This window comes from Anarrhichthys ocellatus, unplaced genomic scaffold, assembly GCF_004355925.1.
Source record: "Anarrhichthys ocellatus isolate YVR2014 unplaced genomic scaffold, GSC_Weel_1.0 scaffold14, whole genome shotgun sequence".
Lineage (NCBI taxonomy): Eukaryota > Metazoa > Chordata > Actinopteri > Perciformes > Anarhichadidae > Anarrhichthys > Anarrhichthys ocellatus.
This window is the reverse complement of record NW_022280044.1, coordinates 5621733-5641548: the sequence shown is the minus strand read 5'-3', so window position 1 is coordinate 5641548 and position 19816 is coordinate 5621733. Positions and strand designations below refer to the sequence as shown.

Genomic DNA, 19816 nt, shown 5'->3' with positions numbered 1-19816 from the left:
GTGTGTGTGAAAGAGGTGGAGATAGATATGGAGAGAGTGTCCCCTCCTCCTCATTCATACGCATAATATACTCGGCTACCTGTTTGTCAGCCCAGTGCACGTACGGCGGAGACTCGATTGCCCCTCTCTCTTCTCCGTCACTCTCATTCATCTTTCTCTCTCTCTCTCTCTCTCCTACACTTCATCTCCCTCTGGCTCGCTCTCTCTCTCTCTCTCTCTCTCTCTGCTCTCCCCGTTTCCAGTCATTCACAATCGGAGGACAACACCACCTGCTACCAGGTAACAAAAAAAAAAGAGAAAGAAGCCATTTGATATCCTCTCTGTTATCGGCAGTGATTTTGATGTGTGTGTGTGTGTGTGTGTGTGTGGGAGGTGATGTGAGTGACATGATGTGACTGCTGGGAGGATTTTTCTCCATTCAAGGCTTTGTTATTTGCAAAAGGCTGCTACATCAATGAGCCAGTGTGTGGTGGGAAAAAAAACAACAAGACTCATTTGTGGAATCATACTCGGAGCAAACGGAGACATTTGAAATGAATATTTGTTTGCCGTCTTTAAACATATGCAGACAGTGCAGCTTCTGCCGTGAGGGTGTTTGTGCGTGTGTGTGTGTGTGTGTGTGTGTGAATGAAGGAGAGGGAGAGTGCATATAGTGAGTGTGACTGTGTATGTATTAAAGCTCACAGCTCAGACTGGGAGTGAATGAGCTCCCTGTGTTGTGCATCCAACCTCCCTTGCTTGGCATGTCCCCCCCATGTGGACTGGGGAGCACTCCCGGGGTGCACACACACACACACAGACTCCCCGCGGGCTCTCCTTTCAGTCCCCGCGGGGATCTGCTATCAGGCTGCTGCTTTCTGACTCGCCGGCTAATGCTAATGCTCGGCTGACATTGCGGTGGAAACACAGCAGCAGACGAGGCCATTTGTTGCTCAGATCACATGCGAGATGAAGATTTAGTTTGACGGTGAAACAAGTTCAAATCAGCGCGCTGTTTTCACTGTGTTTCAACACGGAACTCTCAGTGAAATTCCTACTTTTGGCCTCGACATCTGAATGAGTTGAATCATCTCGTTGTTTCAGTTGGAACTTAAATTGCTTATTAAGTAGCTTATATTCAAGCTAACTTACATATTTTACTCATAAATCTGTTGTCTTTTGAAATACTGCACAATTTCCTCCTAAAATGTGGCCCAAAAGAAGGTTTTGAAACAGTTCATTTGATGGAATTGTTCAGAATACTATAGCTTAGTTTCTCATGCTAACTGGTCCGGTGTTCTTTGTCATCCCCACGCATGTCTTTTCCTCTCCGGTTCCTCCTGAAACACCGGAGGAGTATCAGTGTACTACGGATTCAAGACTCCCAAAGTATTGATTTTTTCTCTCCAAAAAAAGCTGTATAGCTTCGAGGAGGGAGGCACCTCCGACTGCCTCTCTCTCTCTCTCTCTCTCTCTCTCTCTCTCTCTCTCTGTAGTCGGTGAGGATGCTGAAAGATAAATTTAGCCCTCCAGCTCTCCTTCCATCTGCTGCCACATGGTTTAGGGCCGTTACCATAGGAACCACCGCTGGGTGCCCATTAGTGTGAGAGGAGGAAATTGATAAGATTTTTTAAAAAGCCATTTATACAATATTCTCTTTCTGCGCGCGGTGTGTGTGTGTGTGAATAGATGCAACATTTCAGTTTTTGGAGTTCACTTGAGGTGATGTGTTTCAGCACCTGCAGATTTGCAGCCAACTCTGCAGATCGTAACTGAATGCACACACTGCACATACATCAGCAAATGTGTTTCATATTAGCCCACACAGATTTTGGGGATGTGCACTAAATGCCATATGTATTTATACTGTACACATTTCTCATATCACCGCCTAATGGCCTTATGGGAAACTTTTTTTCTCTCTCTCCGTGGGATAGGCTAATGTTCATGGAGGACGTTGGCCCAGGTGTGATTAGTAATATTAATGATGGCGGCATTACATTAAGGTGTTGCGGTTCCATGAATCTAGTATTGTTCGCACTGAGTCACTGGTATGGCTGACTGGAACACCATAAAAGGAACAAAGCCACGAATTGTATTAGATTTGTCAGAATGTCTGCGGAGAAAATGGTCCGTTGTGTTTTGGAAAAAATGTCCGACAGTGATTTAAAAAGCCACTCCACCTCGTTAGCTTTATAACATTGTCAGGAGTATCTTTTATTCCGCGCTTTCTTGCCAAAACCTTGCCTACATTACCCACAATGCAACTCGACTGCCGACAGTGAGGTAAAAGAGTTAATAGTTCAGCTAATGTAGCCTCGAGCGTCTAGACTCCACACCCCCAGATTATTTTTCATTCTCAAACTTTTAGTCTTAATCCCCAACCAAGGCGGACTCGGGTGATGTCACTTGAGGCAAGGTATCCGATTTCGCACAATTCTTTCTGTAACCTCAAAATGCTTCATACAACTAGTTTCACATATGCTGATCGTTTACTTCCTGTGAACAAACTTTGTATACAATCAGTGGAGTTCCTCTTTTAGGAGGAGATGTGTTGGTATTTGATGGATTGTAGCTATAGATGGACGTTGGTATTCTTACTAAATATATAGTAAACGTGTGTGCCTTTTTAATTAACACTGAGGACGTTACACCCAGACGTGTAATGAGGAGAGCCTTCCAACAGTTCACCTAGAGAGACTCATTGAGGCCGGGGTTCATATGCACCATAAGAGGTGCAAATGAACAGTCTGAAGTTAAATCTGGAATAAGTGTGACACGTGCAAGTGTGAATGAGCAGATGCGTTGCATGATTTTAAAGAGTGTCACTTGGTCTTAGTTGCCAGTTTTGTCCTGTAAGTGCTCAATCTGAAATGTTTTTCCCTCTGGTCATTGTCACCCTCAGGCAGAGTGTGCGGGGGCTCCGAGCGTCTCACGGTCTGAACTCTGAGTCTGACTCTCCTTCAAAAGCTTTTAGTCCGGTTACATTACCGGTCGGACGTACATTTAGCACTTGTAGTCTCACTGCAGGAGATGTTAAGATGGATAAAAGGTGATGTTGGTTTAATATTCATCCAATACACGCACCCACAAGTTAAACCAAAGACGGTTATCCACCTGTTACCAGTAATTTGGATATAATCCAGCAGCTTTGCCGTCTTCCACCAGAACGTGGGTGTAGAAACCAGCTGGTCCGTGCGTGGGATGCCTTGTTTACTGTGTCAGTATGCTGGCACAAAGTAACATTGGGAGTTCTCTTCAGTATCTCAACTCACACCACCTTGTGTATGCACTCACAGCTAACAGCCGACCCTTACCTTTTATTTGGCTTGGCTTTTTTTTCAAGTATTTAAAAGATTCATACACTATTAGGTAATGAAGCAGACCTCCATGTCCTCTAATGTGGCAGTACTGTACATGAGCACTGTCTGATGATTATCATTTTGAATGAAGTGTGGTTTGATAATGGAAGACGCAACATGTCAAACATGCAGTATTCATTCGAGCATGCTGAGACACTGTGCCAGGTTCACGTGCCACAGTCCCTTAGTTAATCCCAGTGCAATTAATTATGCAAAAAAAACTTTATGCACGGCAACTCCAGTCAGTCTTGAAAGATTTAGAAAAAAACAATATTGCTAAAGCATCAAAATAATAATAATATTCTTCATTGGGTATCGTTTTTCCCATGCAGAATTTTTACACCGAAATATTACATAAACCATTCTAATTTAACAGTATTCAGCAGCCGTGGGAAAGTGAGAGCTCAATGTTATGACACATACAGTGATTATGTAACATATAACATAAATATCTATATTTGGCCAGCGGGAGGGTCAGAGGGTTGTCTGTGTTTCCAAGTTGAATTGAATGCACTGTTTTATATAATGAGTTTGTTTGTCTTCACAGATCTTCATGTTGAGAAGAGTGAAGAATCCTAAATTCAGTTAACTGAGCATCCGACTGTGTGGCAGCAGGACTGGCCGAGTGCTTCACGATGGGCTACTTTAAGTTTGCATGGCAGAGGACTTCCTCCACAGCACACGACATATCACGGCTGCGTTCTCTGATGCCGCAGTTCTACATTTGATGGCATCATTCTTCTGTCGAGCCATAAAGTCCAAGCAAAACAAGTGGGGATTATGAAGTCAACCGAAGTGGATGTAATTTAATAGAATTCACTCACATTCAACCCATTCTCCAGTTAATGATTCGGCTTGAACTCTGTAGCCTGACACAGGCGGACGCATCCCACGTGTCTACCTGAGGCTGTCCTTCCATTTTATGGAGGCCTCGCATAGTCGCCTGACGACTGGGGAGCAGTCCGGAGGTCAAGAGCATTGTCAGCCAGAGTCTCCTCACCGAGGGCCGCAGCCCAAGTCTCCCTCCCAGCCCCGGCGGCAACAGCAAACTGGCTCCCCAAAGCCCCGTGGCACACTGCAGCAACCCAAACAGTCCAGAAGACAGAATCCTGAGCGTAAACGTCTCAGGCACCAGCGGCAGAGCGTTGACTCCGACGCAGCACTGGAACACAATCATGAGGCAACAAAAGCTACCACAGCTTCTAGTTTGTCGCCAGGCTCGCCTTCCTCAGCAGGTGGCCCCACCCAGTCCAAACCCGAAACCCAGGACGGCACCCCGAAACAAAAACGTGAGCGCAAGCCTCAGAGACCGGGCAAATATGTCTGCACTTACTGCGGCCGTGCGTGTGCAAAGCCGAGTGTCCTACAGAAACATATTCGCTCACATACAGGGGAAAGACCTTATCCCTGCGCCCCATGTGGCTTCTCTTTTAAAACCAAGAGTAACTTGTACAAACACCGCAAATCGCACACCCACAGGGTGAAGGCAGGTCTGGCACTTGGGGAGAAGAGAACTTTGGAAGAGCAAGTCACCGAGTCAGAAGATGAAACCAGACAGCTTGTATCGGCGTCTTCCCTTGCAGAAAGACAAAGCAGTGTAGCCTCAATCAAGAGTCATGAAACGGACAGGGCCAAAGATTGCACCGGAGGAAACGATGACTCTCTTGCAGTGAAAAAGAGACTGGCCATGCGTCTGAGTCGAGGAAAACATGGTCCTCGAGACTTATCTGATGAAAAGACTTCCTCTCTAATTTTAGGGAGTAAAGGCAGTACAGAATCAGGCTATTTCTCTCGCTCTGAAAGTACTGAGCAGTCACAGGACAGTCCCCCGAACACAAGTGCCAAAAGCTATGCAGAGATCATCCTCGGCAAATATGGGCGTCTCGGACACCTACAAAGGATGTCCCGGCAACATAACCAGCAGCCCTCTGGTCAGGAGGACAAAAGCATCACATTCACAGTCCCTAAGAAGCAGGTCATCGATCATATCACCAAGCTCATCACTATCAACGAGGCAGTGGTTGACACCAGTAAAATTGACAGTGTAAAGCCAAGGAGATTCTCACTCTCCAGGAAGAATAGTTCAGAGTCACAAAAGAGTTCCTCTGTGAAAGATTCATTAATTCACAGCCCTAAAGCTGGAGATCTGGGCTATAAAAACAGTGGCTCCATCACCATGGGAGTTCCATGTGAAAAATTTCATCATCCATCCCTAAATGTGGAGCGGCCAGCTGGCCAAACATCCACTGCCCCTTTGCTGAGAAGTCACTCAATGCCATCTGCAGCAAGTTCATTTGACGCCTCCACTGGTGGCCTCAGCAAGTTCCGCTTAACTCAGTCCTTTGATGAACGACAGCCCTCTGAAACGCCGGCATCCCGTCCTTACCGGATGCTGAGACGTCAGCCGGCTATTGAAATCCCGCTCGGTGCTGAACTAACAAAAGAAGGACAAGAGGGTTCTCGTTCACTTTACCCTGACAGCGTCACCACTGTGCCTGACCACAAGCAAAGCCAACCGCAGCCATATGAGTGCGAGGCCTGTGGCACTGGATGCAAAGATTGGGAGGGTTATAAGAAACACAAGAAAAGCCTGTGCTTAGCACAACATCCCAAAAATGAGGTGGTAATTAGTCAAACGGGGTGCTCACAGCTAATTAACCATGCAGTCAGAGCAGGAACTTCAGCAATGCGCAAGAGAAGGAAAGAAGAGAGTTTTGAATTTGATGATCCCTCTTCTCCTTCATTGCCTTCTCCTGCCCTCTTGTCAGGACCGTGTAAAGACGATGTGTCTTATGAGGGGCCCAGAAGACCTACACTACAAACCTGTTCAGTAATTCAACACACTCGTTCATTTGAAAAACAGGAATCTTTTTGCAATGATAGTCAAGGCACCGAGGTAACAAAAAACTCTCCACCTCATGAAGAATATCAACCAGTGCCTCAGAAACAGCCCCAGCATTCGACAAAACTAACAGCTCGAAAGCTGGTCCTCCAACACAGCGTGCAGGTCCCGGAAATACTGGTTACAGAGGATTCCAACATGAGCGCATCCACCTCGATAGAGCCAACGTCCACGGTAAAACATTCAGAGAAACCTGATGAATTTCAGTGGCCACAGAGAAGCCCCTCTCTGGCCCAGCTCCCCATTGAAAAGCTTCCTCCAAAGAAGAAGCGCTTACGTCTCGCCGAGGCTGCCCAATCCTCAGGGGAATCCAGTTTTGACTCCATATCACTTCCTCGCAGCCCTAGTCAGGACAGTAGTGCATCTTATGCATCTAGTCGTTCCACATCCTTCGAAGAGTCAAATAGACCAGACATGGAGATCGCAGGATCAGCACCACTGAGGAGATCGAGAGCTCCTCACATGTTGACGGTGCCTGGGGTGCATCAGCACAGAGAGATGAGGCGCTCGGCATCAGAGCAGGCGCCTCACGACCCACTACCGAGTGTCCTCATGGCTGAGACCCGCAGTAAGTCTTTTGACTACAGTTGTCTGTCCCCTGAGCGCTCCGCAGTTGGCTGGAGGGAAAGACGAAAGTGTCTCCTCATGAGACACACTGCAATCAGAGATCCAGATGAGGAGGAGGAGGAGCAGCAGCAGTGTGCCATGCCGAGCCGTAGTCCCGAACATGTCAGCTCCACCACGTCTTCTAAAGCGAGCCCGACTTCTGCGTACTGCAGCAGGTCCCCTACCTCCCCTTCATCAGGTGACACAGTCTTGCGTAATCCAGTAAGACTACAAGGCAAAGAGATCTTCTCTCAGTGGAAACTCAGTCAAAATATTCAGTTGACGGGCAGCACAGAACTCGCATGTATAGATCCTGTAAAAGAAGAGGCCTCACACATCCATACAGAGCAGCCGCCTCCTCAAGCGCCGCAACCCTATCCTACACATGGACCATCAGGGGCGGCCAGAGCTCACTATCTCCCCATGTCTACAGGGCTGAAGCTAGAGATTCCCTTACTACATGATGATTATTCAGAGGTTCGAGTAAATCCCTCCCACATCCAGCACTCTGTCCCTCACATCACTTCCAGTCTGGAAGTCCTGAGGCCGGTCCCATCTCCAGCTGTGGCGGTGCGTCTCCAAACAGACACACTCACCCTAGCGTGTGCCATATACACTACATTCTCTCAGTCCACCACCCCCAGGCCCCAGGAGGCGGTTGATGCTGTTCCACACGATATGGGCAACCCAACAGCTGAATACAGAAACCATAGGAACACAAGTCCAGACCCTCAATTGTGGTCCGACGATGGCCTCAGGATATCAGGCCCAGGGGGCAACAAGCGCATGCTTTCCCCTTCGAGCAGTATAGAGCTCCCCCCTGAGTCGCAGCAGCAGCAGAAACGAGTGAAGGAAGAAGAGGAGGGGAAGGCGGGATGTGTTGACAAGGCATCAGTGGACACATGCAATCAGGAAGTCAAAAGGGAAAATCAGACATGTCTACCCAGTGTTTGTTCTCCCATTGCACATGTTGGCCCATCGTACCCCAGTCTGCTGTCCAGCACCTGTAATAGCTGGTGCTATTTGAACTACATTAAACCAAACCCGTCTACTCTGGATGAACAGAAGCCCTCAGTGTATTCGTCGTGGTCTACCAGCGGCTATGACCCCAACCCACCTGGCCTCTCAAGCAAGACAGCTCTCTCTCTCCTGCACTGCAAGCAGAGGCTCAGTCCCTCCATCTACACTGTATCCCCCATGACAGTCAGGACCACTGAGTCAATGGAGCAAGAGGACAACAGAAGACCATGCTCCACCGAGGTAATTACAAAATGATTACAATTGTAAATCTGTATTTAAATAGAGAGACACGGAAGTCTGAGAGAGGGGTAGTTTGACATGTTTAACAAATGCTATTAAACACAACGTTCAATGAGACTTCCCAATTTTTGTCTCCCTGGGCATGCTGGAGCAGAGTTCGTGAATTTGCCCATGTCTCTTTCGGGTGTAGGTTTACAACAGCCAGTCGCACTGCAGAGACCACGAGGGAACAACGAAGGGGCCGCTGTCAGCAGAAGACGACGGGTCAGACAGAAATGAAGAGAGGGAGGCTGAGAAGAAGAACGTGGAGGAGGAAGTACAGTCGTGCTCCAGAAATAAACAACCTCCCGAAGTCTGGATCTCTGAGAGAGGGTGAGTATGAACTCATGTATGACAGCTCAGCATTTTCAGTTGGAGAACATTAGCTGATAACATCAAGTTTACACTCTCTGTATTCACAGCATTAAATCCCTCGTTACTGCTTGCGTCATATATTGTGGTATGTTGTGGAAGCCGTTGTCTGTCCACCATGTTGCAGAGGCCATGGGTTGGCTGTCTGCACCAACAGAGCCCGTCTGTTGAGGGGCTGAAGCCAGGAAACTACCTAGTTCCTTTACGCCTGTAGAGATTAATTTACACCAACCATCACAGCCATTCACATGGAGCAGCAGCACGTTTCATTCTCTTCCACTGACACCAATGGAATGAGTAGAAAATATACAGTGTGTACATGTACGTACTTGGCATTAAGTCATTAAAGGGAGCCTGATTGGGCAGAAAAACAGACAAACTGAATAACAAGAAACGCACTGGAGTCTAAGAATATTTCAACATGTATTCATTTGTCTGTCATTTTATTATGAATTGAGTATTCCCCAGGGAGGTTAAAGGTGCAACGTATAACATCTGAACACATGCTCCAAATAAATCGGGGGCAGCATTTTAGGCCTACTACTTGGTCCACACAACTAATTTTACAGTCATCAGTTCTGAAAAAAATGTAATAAAACTAACTACTAACAGTAGGGCAAGAATACGCAAAATTTGATTAAACGGCTGAAACTCCGAGAGCTACCAGAGCTCTCGCCCACTCCTCTCTCGGTGAAGTAGTTTTCTGTCTGCGGGGAGGACGACACAAAAATACAAGTCGTTTTCTCGTTTCTGCCACTTTGGATTCAATCCAATAAACAAACTATCATAATGCACACGGACCCTGTGCCTTGACAAGCCCCCGGGGCAGCTGTTGGACTGAGGGCAGACTGACCTTCAGTGACTCACTAATGCCTCTCGAGGAACAAGTGGTTTTACAACACAGGAGGAGCCGGGGCTAGCTGGTTAGCATGCTCATTCTAGTAGATATCTCTGCAGCACAATACAAAGATGTCTTTGATATGATGTCAACGCTGTGACCTCTTAACATTCTGTAGATATTGTTCATTTTTTGAATGTTTTAAACTAAAAAGTGTGTCACAATAGCAACCTTACTTCTGCTTAATGCTATATTACCAGATGACGCTCACTGAAATGACGCTCACTGAAATGGACCAACAATGAGATGAAGCTAACCATGAACAACACACCCTGAGGGTGTCCTGATGTAGAAAATACTGGACTCTTTGTGTTGTTTGTCAGGACGCTTTGCTGCATACAATGTGATTCTTTTCCACGTTATTTAATCGTAAATGATAATAGTCACGGATCAGAAAGGTCATTTAATCCACGTAAACAAAGATAACATGAACAGCAACGACTGATTCTTAAGTAAAGTTAAATGCAGTATGCAAATATGTACGGGTGTGGATTCATTTTGACACAGTTCTGTTATTTATTTGTCTTAATTGAAGCACGCGCACTTCTCAAATTCATTTGCAGCGAGGTTAAACCAGACACGCTCAGTACTTCTGATACCTATCAAAAATAGACGCTGCTGTGATGCGGGGCGAGTGCAGAGAGGTGCCATCTGTGTGTCTCTATTTGGTTCGGGAGTGTGAGTGTGTGTGTGTGTGTGAACAAATCCCTGTTGTGACTCATGTTGACGCTCCTCACAGCCTTCCCAAAAGAGTGAGTCATCCTCACGCCTGCTCGCTTTCCCCTTCACTGTCTGTTCAGTCTATCTGAAGGACAAAAAGACCAAACTGAGGGAGCGAGGCAGTTGAACATTGCCATTTTTTTTGATGTCAGGAAAGACGAAGGCAAAAGCACCGAGACTCCAATCTTGGGCGTAAATGGGTGCTGCATGAAAAGCCTATGAATATAGCTGCTTTATAGTAAAGGAGTAAAGTGTCCCGGCATGGTTTTAAAGTGTTTCTCTTTCATTCACTTTTTCAAGACTGTAAAAGCCATACCTTTTATCCAGCCGCGAAGCCTGTAGTGAAAATATAGGGGAAAAAACAGCCGATTATAATCAGAGCGATTGTTTCTCGTAGGAATGTGTTTTCATTTTCTGTGTTTTTTCATGCTTATTTGGAGCAGCAGCTGGTCTGGGCCAGGGCTTCCCTCCCTCTCCGGCCTGTTTTTATTGGCTGGCTGCAGCAAACCCCCGGACCTTGGGCCACATCGTAGGCTCCCCCCCTTTTTTGGACATGGTGGTGGTGTGAGCTGTGATGGAGTTATAAGGCCGTGGGAGGGTGGGGGTGTCTGGTTTTGGCTTATGAAAGCTGCTCTGTTGAAGCTGAAGTAGGTGCCTCGCTGAGGGACCCTCAGTGTACACCGAGGGGTGGACCCCGGGCCCAGCTGCCACAGTGTGAGCTCACTGTGCAGAAAGGGCCAAACAGATAGTGTACTCACACTGGATAAATACAGGCACTAAAGGGGCTGCTTACAGGTGCTAAAGGGCCTGCAGACAGTCTGTCAGCTCCAGTTACACTCATATTGATTGTGACTATCATCCTGAGAGGAGTGGCATCGATGGACAACTGACAGGGAAAAGCTCTGAGGACGAAACTGACACCTTCCTGCTCTCTTCACACCCACAGATCAAATGAGAAGTACGGTTTCGTGCACGGCGGAGGGGGAGGGAAGTGCCAGTGCGAGGACTGTGGATTCCACCTGAAGAATACCACGAGTGTGCTGCAAAAGTGCCCCCATCGCATCACAGAATCCCCAGCATACAACTGCAAACACTGCAACCTTTCTGTCAAAGCCAAAGGTAAGGAAATCACTGGTGACGTCTGTGTTCACCGTGCATCCGTTGTGAGCTCAGCCTGTCTGTTGTATTTCACAGGAAGCCTCATTGAACACTTGACATCTGAGTCCCATGGAGAAGAAATCTGTTGTTACCCAGACGGCACAGATGAAGGTATGCTATGCTGTTATATTGCATCTACTATCAAATATCTGCTCTTTTAATGCTAAACTGTATTAAACCATGGTCACTGAATTTAGTGTGTGTTTGTTTCTAATACTTTGTAAATGACATGCCCTGTGCTCTCTTCTTCTTGTACCGACTTTTCCATATTAGCTTTCTAGGTTAATATCTCTTTATCTATGAGCATGGACCAGCTTGTGTTGCACCTTGGTATGTTAAAGATGCAACCAAACAAATATATCCACTAGGAGAAAATGCTTCAGCTTCAGCACACATTGAAGCAACAAGGATGTGCTTTGACGCTGTTGGTTGGTCTTTTAACTTCCTGTCTGCACCGGGAGGTGCAATGTGTCGCGTTGTCATCACCTCTCAGCTACATTAGATCAAATATCTGAGCAGTTTTATAATATAACGGACTGACGAGAGTCATAAGAACATGGTCTGAAAAACGTCTATTTACATAGCGTCGCTAATTAGATCAGTTCTCTCTGCCTGCACAGCACCAGGATCAGCTGTCAGCAGTCATGTTGCTGTTATGAATATGGTGGCTGATCAGACTGTTGCTATTTGTTTTGTTGTGTGTTATTAACATGATGACATCATAGCAGAAGCTGTCTGAGTGTGGAAGTTCAAAACGTCTGCTTATATGATTCCTTTGATGGCTCAGCAGTCAGTCAAACACAACAGCCTTGGAAGCTAAAGGAGCATTTCTGAAGTACATCAGATGACATTATTTTCTACTTAACACTAATTTTGAAATTCATTTCACCAAAATGGAGAACGTTTGTGATTTCAGTTGGACTTTAAATGTGCTGTGAATGTTAAAGTAACCACAAGGAGCTTTTATTTTGGCCTCTGTGGACAAAGGTGGTAATGTTTTTCCATTAGCCACATGCACTTGTCTTTGACTTGATAAATAACAGCGCTCTAAATTCTGTTGACTTGCACTTTGTCACTTAGATTGAGCAACGTTTCACATTTGTTTGAAGAGAAATGCAAACATTGGTTAGCTGCATATCGAAATCTTGGGCGTCCGAGACGTAAGATACAGTATGTGGGAGGAAGAAACACGGGAGAGGCTGTTAAACGTTACACCCAGGGGAAAAAATGTGCCACAACACGGCACACTTACACCTTAACAGGTCCATATTGTTTCCTGGATGTTTCTCTACACATTGGTGCAGCTTGAAAGAGTCTGAAATTGGAGAGTTGAAAAGAAAACACTTCTACCAGCTGGCTTGACAAGATAGAAAAAAATAGCCCAAATTAGGAAGAAATCTCTGTATATATGTGCATTAGATCAACATGATCGATATCAGCCGGGAGCCCTTGATGCTGACTTAATTTAACTAAAGAATGGAGTTGTTTGTTAGCGTAAGAACATGAGTTCAAAAGAGACTTTTTTTTCTGTCCTAGGAGTCTGTGAAGAACGTCCTCTTCACCCAGATGAACAAAAAGATCCTCGGTACTCCGATCGGGGGAAAAGTCGACATGATGAGGATGACAATGCCAGGGACAAAGATGGCCGAAAAGATGGAGACGACAGGTCCGAGGTGGCTGAAAGCTCTCGCACTGCCTCTTCTGATGGTGAGAAATCTCATCCAGGAGGCCTGCCGATGGAGCCTGAACCCAGCCGGTCCGTCCCGCTTTCCCCTGAGGGTTCGACCCAGAAGAGCCCGGCCGGCGCCAGGAGGGCCATGTTCGCCCGCAGACGCCTTGACGCTTCAACATCGGCGTCCTCCGGAGGCGGCTCCCACTCTCCAAGCGCTCAATCCACAGAGATGCCACAGAGGGAGCCGTCTCCACCACGCAGCTCGTCACCCAGACCTCCTCGCCAGACCCCCGCTCCCCCTTCCTCCCCCTCCTCACCCAGTTGTCATGTCTCCACCTCCGCTCTGAGACCAGTCTCCCCAGTTAGAGGTCTTTCTCCTACAATAGTCCAGTCCTCTGGGCCTCCAGGCTCCTTCGCTCCATCTCAAGCTTGTCTTCACCTAAGAGACCGACCGTCTAACGCAAGACTGGTGAGTCCCTTCAGCTTTTGCTTCAAAAAAACAGCATTTGAATTACTTTCCTCCCTATAATCTAACCCAGCCATTGTTTTGGTCTCGTTCTGAATCTGTCATGATGCTCTGTTTTTTGTCGTGTGTATAATTAACGCTGGTCAAACCGTGGCTTTAGTTAAAAACCGCAGCCTTCACTCACCTGTGACTTCCACCTCTGTTAGTTTAGCCGACGGTTTTAAATACATACAGCTTTTTGGCTCACAAAGCTAATCTTGTGCGGCTCAGTTAAATCCCAGTAAGTCAACATCCAGAACAAATATAGATAGGCTGGTACATATGAGGGTATTTTAAAGTTGCACAGTTATTGGAAAGGGAAGTAAAAGGCAACTCTCTCCTGTTTTATATCACTCGAACCTTAAAATAATGCAGGAGAGCTCCCAAATAGACGCGACATGTTTTCCCTGGGCAGCCGCCGATAAAACGAGACGCGGGCCGATCGTTAAGCACCAAAGATTGGAACCGCACGTCGACGACGAAAAACAACGTGGGCGAATATCATCAGTTCACCCGGCTTAAATAAATAAAAAATAAAAAAACTCCAAACGTGTGGTTATGTTGTGGTGTAACCTCACCACTTCCTCCTCACACTAATATAGGTCTCACAGGAGTAGATACTAATTCACATTTTGCACACAAAGACGTATCTGTTTACATGTCAGCTACACCTGTAGGTTGGGTGTGTCTAGTAAGGGGAGCCATTTTTAAATATCTAAATATTTGATGGGTACATATATGTAAATACATGCTAAAAAGAAAAACACCACACTTGACTTTCTTTATAATCTCTCTTATATAGATCTTCTTACCGCACATGTTTTTTTAAATTTTTTTTTTTACTGGTTTTAGTACTTTGTGCTTTGTTGCACCTCTTAAACACACCCGAGAGTGATGTCACAGAGTACGGCTGTACATTACTGCGGCTGGATGGGAAGTTAAAGCGCAGACGGTCAGCGAAATCAAGAATTACAAGGCGTGTTACTCGATACTCTTTAAAGTAACCCAGATGAGAGAAGCCCGAATATGTTATGTTGTTCATAACTGTTGGGAACATCCCAGATCCCATGGAATCTGATCTTTTCAATTCAGATTTGGGCCACTTTCATATGTGGTCCTGAATCAGATACAGGTCAGATTCTTTTTGCAGTGGGACCTCAGTCTGAACAGTATTTATGTCACTCTATACCAACATTCGTCACAATTCTGCACTGTTAAGCCAATCACGTCACGATCCCAACACTCCTGGCTCCTACTTCGCATCCACACACACACACACACACACACACACACACACACACACCCCTCTGTACAGAAGTAGCAGCCATTTCTCCCCAAAAAAAAGCCATCGTTAAAAGCTCTGTTTCTCCTTGCCCTCCTTATACTTTGCTCTCAAATTCGCTGGCTTCCACCGTACATCAACTTACTGGACGCTGATATGCAAACTGAAAGCCATTAGCCATACAAAAAAAATCTGAGCAATACATTTAAATTGGGCATTAAGGCTTGCAGCGAGAATGTAGCCATAGTCTGGAATAATGTATGAACTGTCTGGACCTCTGCGACCTGATGTGAACTCAACATCTCTGTCTGCTTCAGCTGCTAATACAATGTGCACTCACAGAGGCAGCTTCAAACTAAGTCCCCCAAAAATATCTATATACTGTATATACATAACACATAGCAATGCTTTTTTTGATATTATTACTAAATTCATATGAACCTTTTTAACCTGTAGGGATGAAAAGCCTAACTTACAGCTCTTCCCCAGAACCACCAAGGCCGAGCAGTTAGTGTACTGATCGAATCATTCAAGTTCCACCTCATCTTGTTTTCTCGTAGGCTGTGGATGAGGTCGGTCTCAGCCACACCACCGCACATCCCACGCGGCCCCGGGGAGCCCACACCCTGCTGAGTCACCTCCCTCTGCACTCCCAGCAGCCGAGCAGGGCCCCGAGCCTCCTGATCCCCATCGGGGGGATTCACATGATCCAGCCCAGGTCCACCCTCCCCCTGTACAGCCTGGTGAGCAGCCCCATAGCAGCCATGGCAGGCCCTGCCGGGAGATCCTGGAAGCTAAGTGACGCTCCGAAGGGGAGGTTTCCTCCAATGCGGCGCCAAGATACTCTCAAAGCGACGCCGCCCAGCAGCCGAGCCGGCCCGCCGGACCCCGAGGCGTTGGGGGGAACGTCCGGGAGCGGCCGACCGGACGCTTCATTGCACAGAAACAGTCGAGGTTGCTTCGGCGTCCAGCGGCCGTCCAGTGCCGGGACAGAGGCGGGGCATCCGGAGGTCATCACAGACGCACACGTTACAGAGGTGTGTGTTTACCCCGAGTCCACCCAAGGCCAAAAAAAGGCTCCTTCCTCCCAGACACAACTCTGATAGGAGGGAGAGTCTGAAGGGACAGTGCAAAAGACTGAGAACCAGAGCCTGTTGCTAAAACACGGCACTGGCTCGGAGACCGAGGACAAAAAGGCAAGAGCACTTCAGCACCGCTTCTGAATGACGCTGTTATGTAATTATATGAATAACATATATAGACACTATGTTAGATATGCAGTATGTTTTGTAAATCTTTTTTTACCCTCTTGTTTGATGTCATCGGTGTTAATTTATTTATGTGCTATTATGCAAATTCTGTACTATATGCAAAAGCAGCTGGAATGAAAATAGACAAAGTTTGAATCAGTTTCCCTATTAACCCCTTTGACAGCTCTACTATACTATTGCTGTGTTAATGTACTGTATTACCAAAATGGATATGGAAAGGTACCACAAATATTTATTCACCCCGACCAGTATTTTGAAGTGCAATTTTATGTCGAGATTGTGGTTTGAAATGTCATTCTTAAAAGGCTGTGATTATTATTATTTTGTCCGTTTTTTGTTGTTGTTGTTGTTGTTTTTGTTCAAAGAAGCAGGGTTATGATCACCTCCTTTTCTAATGTCTTCAGGAAAAGAAGTTTCAGATGAAGACATTTGGAGTGCACTGACAAATAATTTGATATCCAGAGGAAACCTGTTTCGCGTACATGGTAGCTACGGTACAGTTCTTTTCATAAAACAGATACATGTATTTTTGTGTTGTTGCTTTTATAAATGATACAATCACTCTGTCATGTTCATGTTTACCATTAAACTTCTCATTTTTACAGATTTATATTAAAACTGTGTTCCACGTGTGTTTTTTTTTCATTATTCAATGTGAGCAACACAGAGCTACAGTTGTTGTGCAAATAACACCAACAACTCTTTTTGGGTTAAACTGACCCTTTAAAGAGCTTTAAAATAAAAAAGCCTTATTTTGTTTTCCTGAAAGCTGCAGATACTGAATGTGGCACCTCCCTGTGGCTGTGGTAGGATTGTAATTGATGTTGAAATTCCACCTCTTAGAATGGAAACACCTTTTCGAAAAAACAATGTCGTAGCCTGCCTTGATTTATTCAACTATTTATTTTAATTGTGTGGCGCTTTACTGTGTCATTATTTCCTCTCCTTGTGCTGATTTGGCCGTGAAGGCAGCTCGCCTTTGTTTCCCAGAGCTGAAGGTGTCACATGTGACCACTGGGTGGCAGTAGAAAGCAACTTTAGGTTCATCTGCGCTCACGCTGCCTGTGTGCTGGAAGGGATGACGTCACACACTGAAGGTATCAGACCAATCATCCAGCAGATAACAGACGTACAGCAGCAATAATCCGATAGAGGGTACTTTCACATTTATATTTCTAAGGAGAGACACTATAGGAAAAAACGTTTTTTTCATGATCTGGTGAATTTTGAGATTCTGGGTTGTTTTGCATCTTCTTTCAGACTAATGGAAAGAAAACATCCAACATACACATTAAGGTGTTTATTACTACTTTGTCTGTTTGTGTCGGCAGATTTCTCCTAAATTCTAAATTCACCAAAAGATAGATATAGCCTCATTTACATATTTAAACAACTTGTAGTACAAAGAAATAACATCCTTAATGTTAACCCTATCATGGGTGTCACCTTACATTCGCTAGGGAATTTTTTTTATTATTCTTTTTTATCATTCACTTATTGTTTTATGACAACAGCACTCTACAAACAGCTGTCCCTTTGTCGGATGCCTTCTGGCTCCACAGGAACAACAAGGGCCAAAGACTCCCTTTAAATTGTGTTTCATTTACACAATGATATGATGACAGACAATTATTAACTAAACACCGTGACGTGTTTCCAAAGTCAGACTGCCGTGACAAGGTTCACTAGAAGAGGAGATCCAATCAATATAATCATAATCAAGATGGGAAACCAAACTGGGCATCTGTATCAGCAGGATGACTTCTGTATATCAGAGAGTTTTATTAACTTTACGTTGCTGCTGTTGTTACAAGTTCACCTTAATAAATTATTCTGAACTCAAGATTCACTTTTTCCTGAGCTTTTGACCATATACCATGGGCTTCGATAAGTGGAGGGAACCTGCACCGTTGTCATCACAACACTGAAATTACATATTTAGGTCACATGGTGGTCATATATGAAGGGGGTCATAACCCCTGACACCTGAGCAAGCTCTATTCATCCAAGAAGGCCATGGAATACAACTGAAAGCTAATAAGTGGACCTTGACTTTATTTTATCACAGATATTTTTTTTTCCCCAAATTCAAGATTATGCTCATTTACATTGTTTAATTCAATCTGTTAGCTGGATTAATATAGAACATGAATGGTGCAAGTCTTAGTTAGCTCTGTGAAGAAATATGTCACATGACTCAGAGCTTCCATCGGCTATGTTCATCTTTTAATTGGTCTCACTGGTATCATAACCGACAGATGACTGGTCGTTGCACACAGGTGTAGCAGACACCCTCATCATGTCACTTACACTGAAACCGCCTCATAGTTTAGTTTAGTACTTTCAGTCTTTGTAAGTGATGCTGCTATCAAAGCCTCCATCCACTCATACCTGGGTACATACTCTTCACCTCACTCATATCAGGGTTGTGTCTCTTTGTGTGTGTGAGTCACTGTTCCATGCTTCCTGTCTTTCTTCTTTCGCCCTGTCACAATCCTGATGGTGGTAGTATAGTGTTTTTAAAAAAATCTGTCCTTCTACTTTTATGAAAGTAGACTATACCTTTATTTACAAGTATTGAACTTTGCATTACAAGTTGCATCCGTTACAAAAGTCCTTGATAAACTGTGTGAGAAGGGAACAAAAGAAGAAGGGATTCAGTCAGCGGCTGCAGCAGAGAAGAAGCTGCTGGTGTGTGGACGTCAACAACCCCTGCGTTACCTAGCACCGTAGCTTTGACTCGCCCTATGAAGTGTGTAAAACTGTGCCGGTTCTCCCTTTTCTTTCATATTTGTGCTGATGGGCTGTATATGTTGTGGAAGGATTTTGTTATACACAACTGTTTGTCTGTCTTGGTCGTGCTTTATTCTACTGTTGGCCGCTGTATTATTTTTTCCGACTCGGTTGCTTGTTATGGCGGTCTAAACTATATAACATGAACATGGCCAGTTTACACCGACAATGGCGTCACATTTGCTTCTCGAAATTCCAAGTAATATTTTACACAATCGGCCCCCATTTTTAGACAGAGGTGCACAACAACAGGCTTCTCATTCATGTGACCACTGGCTTTGCAGACCGAAATGATGAAAGTAGCTGGAATATGTTATCAGCTGTAGTTAGCAAGTCAAGCACATTTTTCTGAATGTAAAATAACCCTCAAATTGTAGCCAATGCTATCTGATGATATGTTAACTCTTAGCCTTTGAAGTAACGCTGGTTTAGTTTACCTCTGAAGGCAGTAGGCTGGTTAGCTAGACATGCTAAGTAGCTAACATAAGAGCACATAAACACTTTGCTCTGCACTGAGACCTGATATTATGTTGTTTCCTGTCATCGATTCTGCTCAATGGCCTCAGATCACACTTTTTTATTCAAACTTTTTCCCTGTGTCCTGAATGAGAGGACTTGTTTGTGTGTTATTGTGTCACATCTCATACGTTTAACCTCATGCTAGAGGAATTTCGAAGGATTCAGCAATCACGGTTCCGCTATTTGTTTATCATCGCGTCGCCTCACATTCCTCAGCAGCAGCCGGAAGTTGGAAATAGATAAGAGCTCATTTTATTGCACCGCGACTGACTGCCGTGGCGACATTTTCCTTTGCTGCCTTGTCTGGTGAAAGCAGCAGAGGAAGGGGACACGTTCCTCTAGATTGAGCCCATTCCTCCAGTCTGCACCGCTGGACAAATATTTGCTCTCGATGAGTATTGTTCTTCTTCACTGAAACAAATAGTTGGGCAAATGCCAGTCCTTCTGTGTTCTGACATTCTTTTGTCATTCCCCCCCC

At 45.3% G+C, this 19816-nt stretch overlaps 1 protein-coding gene across 4 annotated transcripts in view; it reads left to right on the top strand.

Annotated features, from left to right (window-relative positions):
* hivep3a (HIVEP zinc finger 3a) overlaps positions 1-18104 on the top strand; it is a 31372-nt gene extending 13268 nt beyond the window's left edge. Inside the window, exons 1-6 of one of the 4 annotated variants that reach the window (XM_031853827.1) lie at positions 7-279; positions 3889-8109; positions 8300-8481; positions 11085-11407; positions 12833-13437; positions 15316-18104. In XM_031853827.1, the coding sequence (XP_031709687.1) occupies positions 4264-8109; positions 8300-8481; positions 11085-11407; positions 12833-13437; positions 15316-15858 (5499 nt within the window). In that variant the 5' untranslated portion in view covers positions 7-279; positions 3889-4263 and the 3' untranslated portion in view covers positions 15859-18104. Of the gene's footprint in view, positions 1-6; positions 280-1458; positions 8110-8299; positions 8482-11084; positions 11408-12832; positions 13438-15315 lie in introns of those variants that run through there. The other 3 variants (XM_031853829.1, XM_031853830.1, XM_031853826.1) reach the window with 3 other exon arrangements.
* Positions 18105-19816: the final 1712 nt, after the last annotated feature.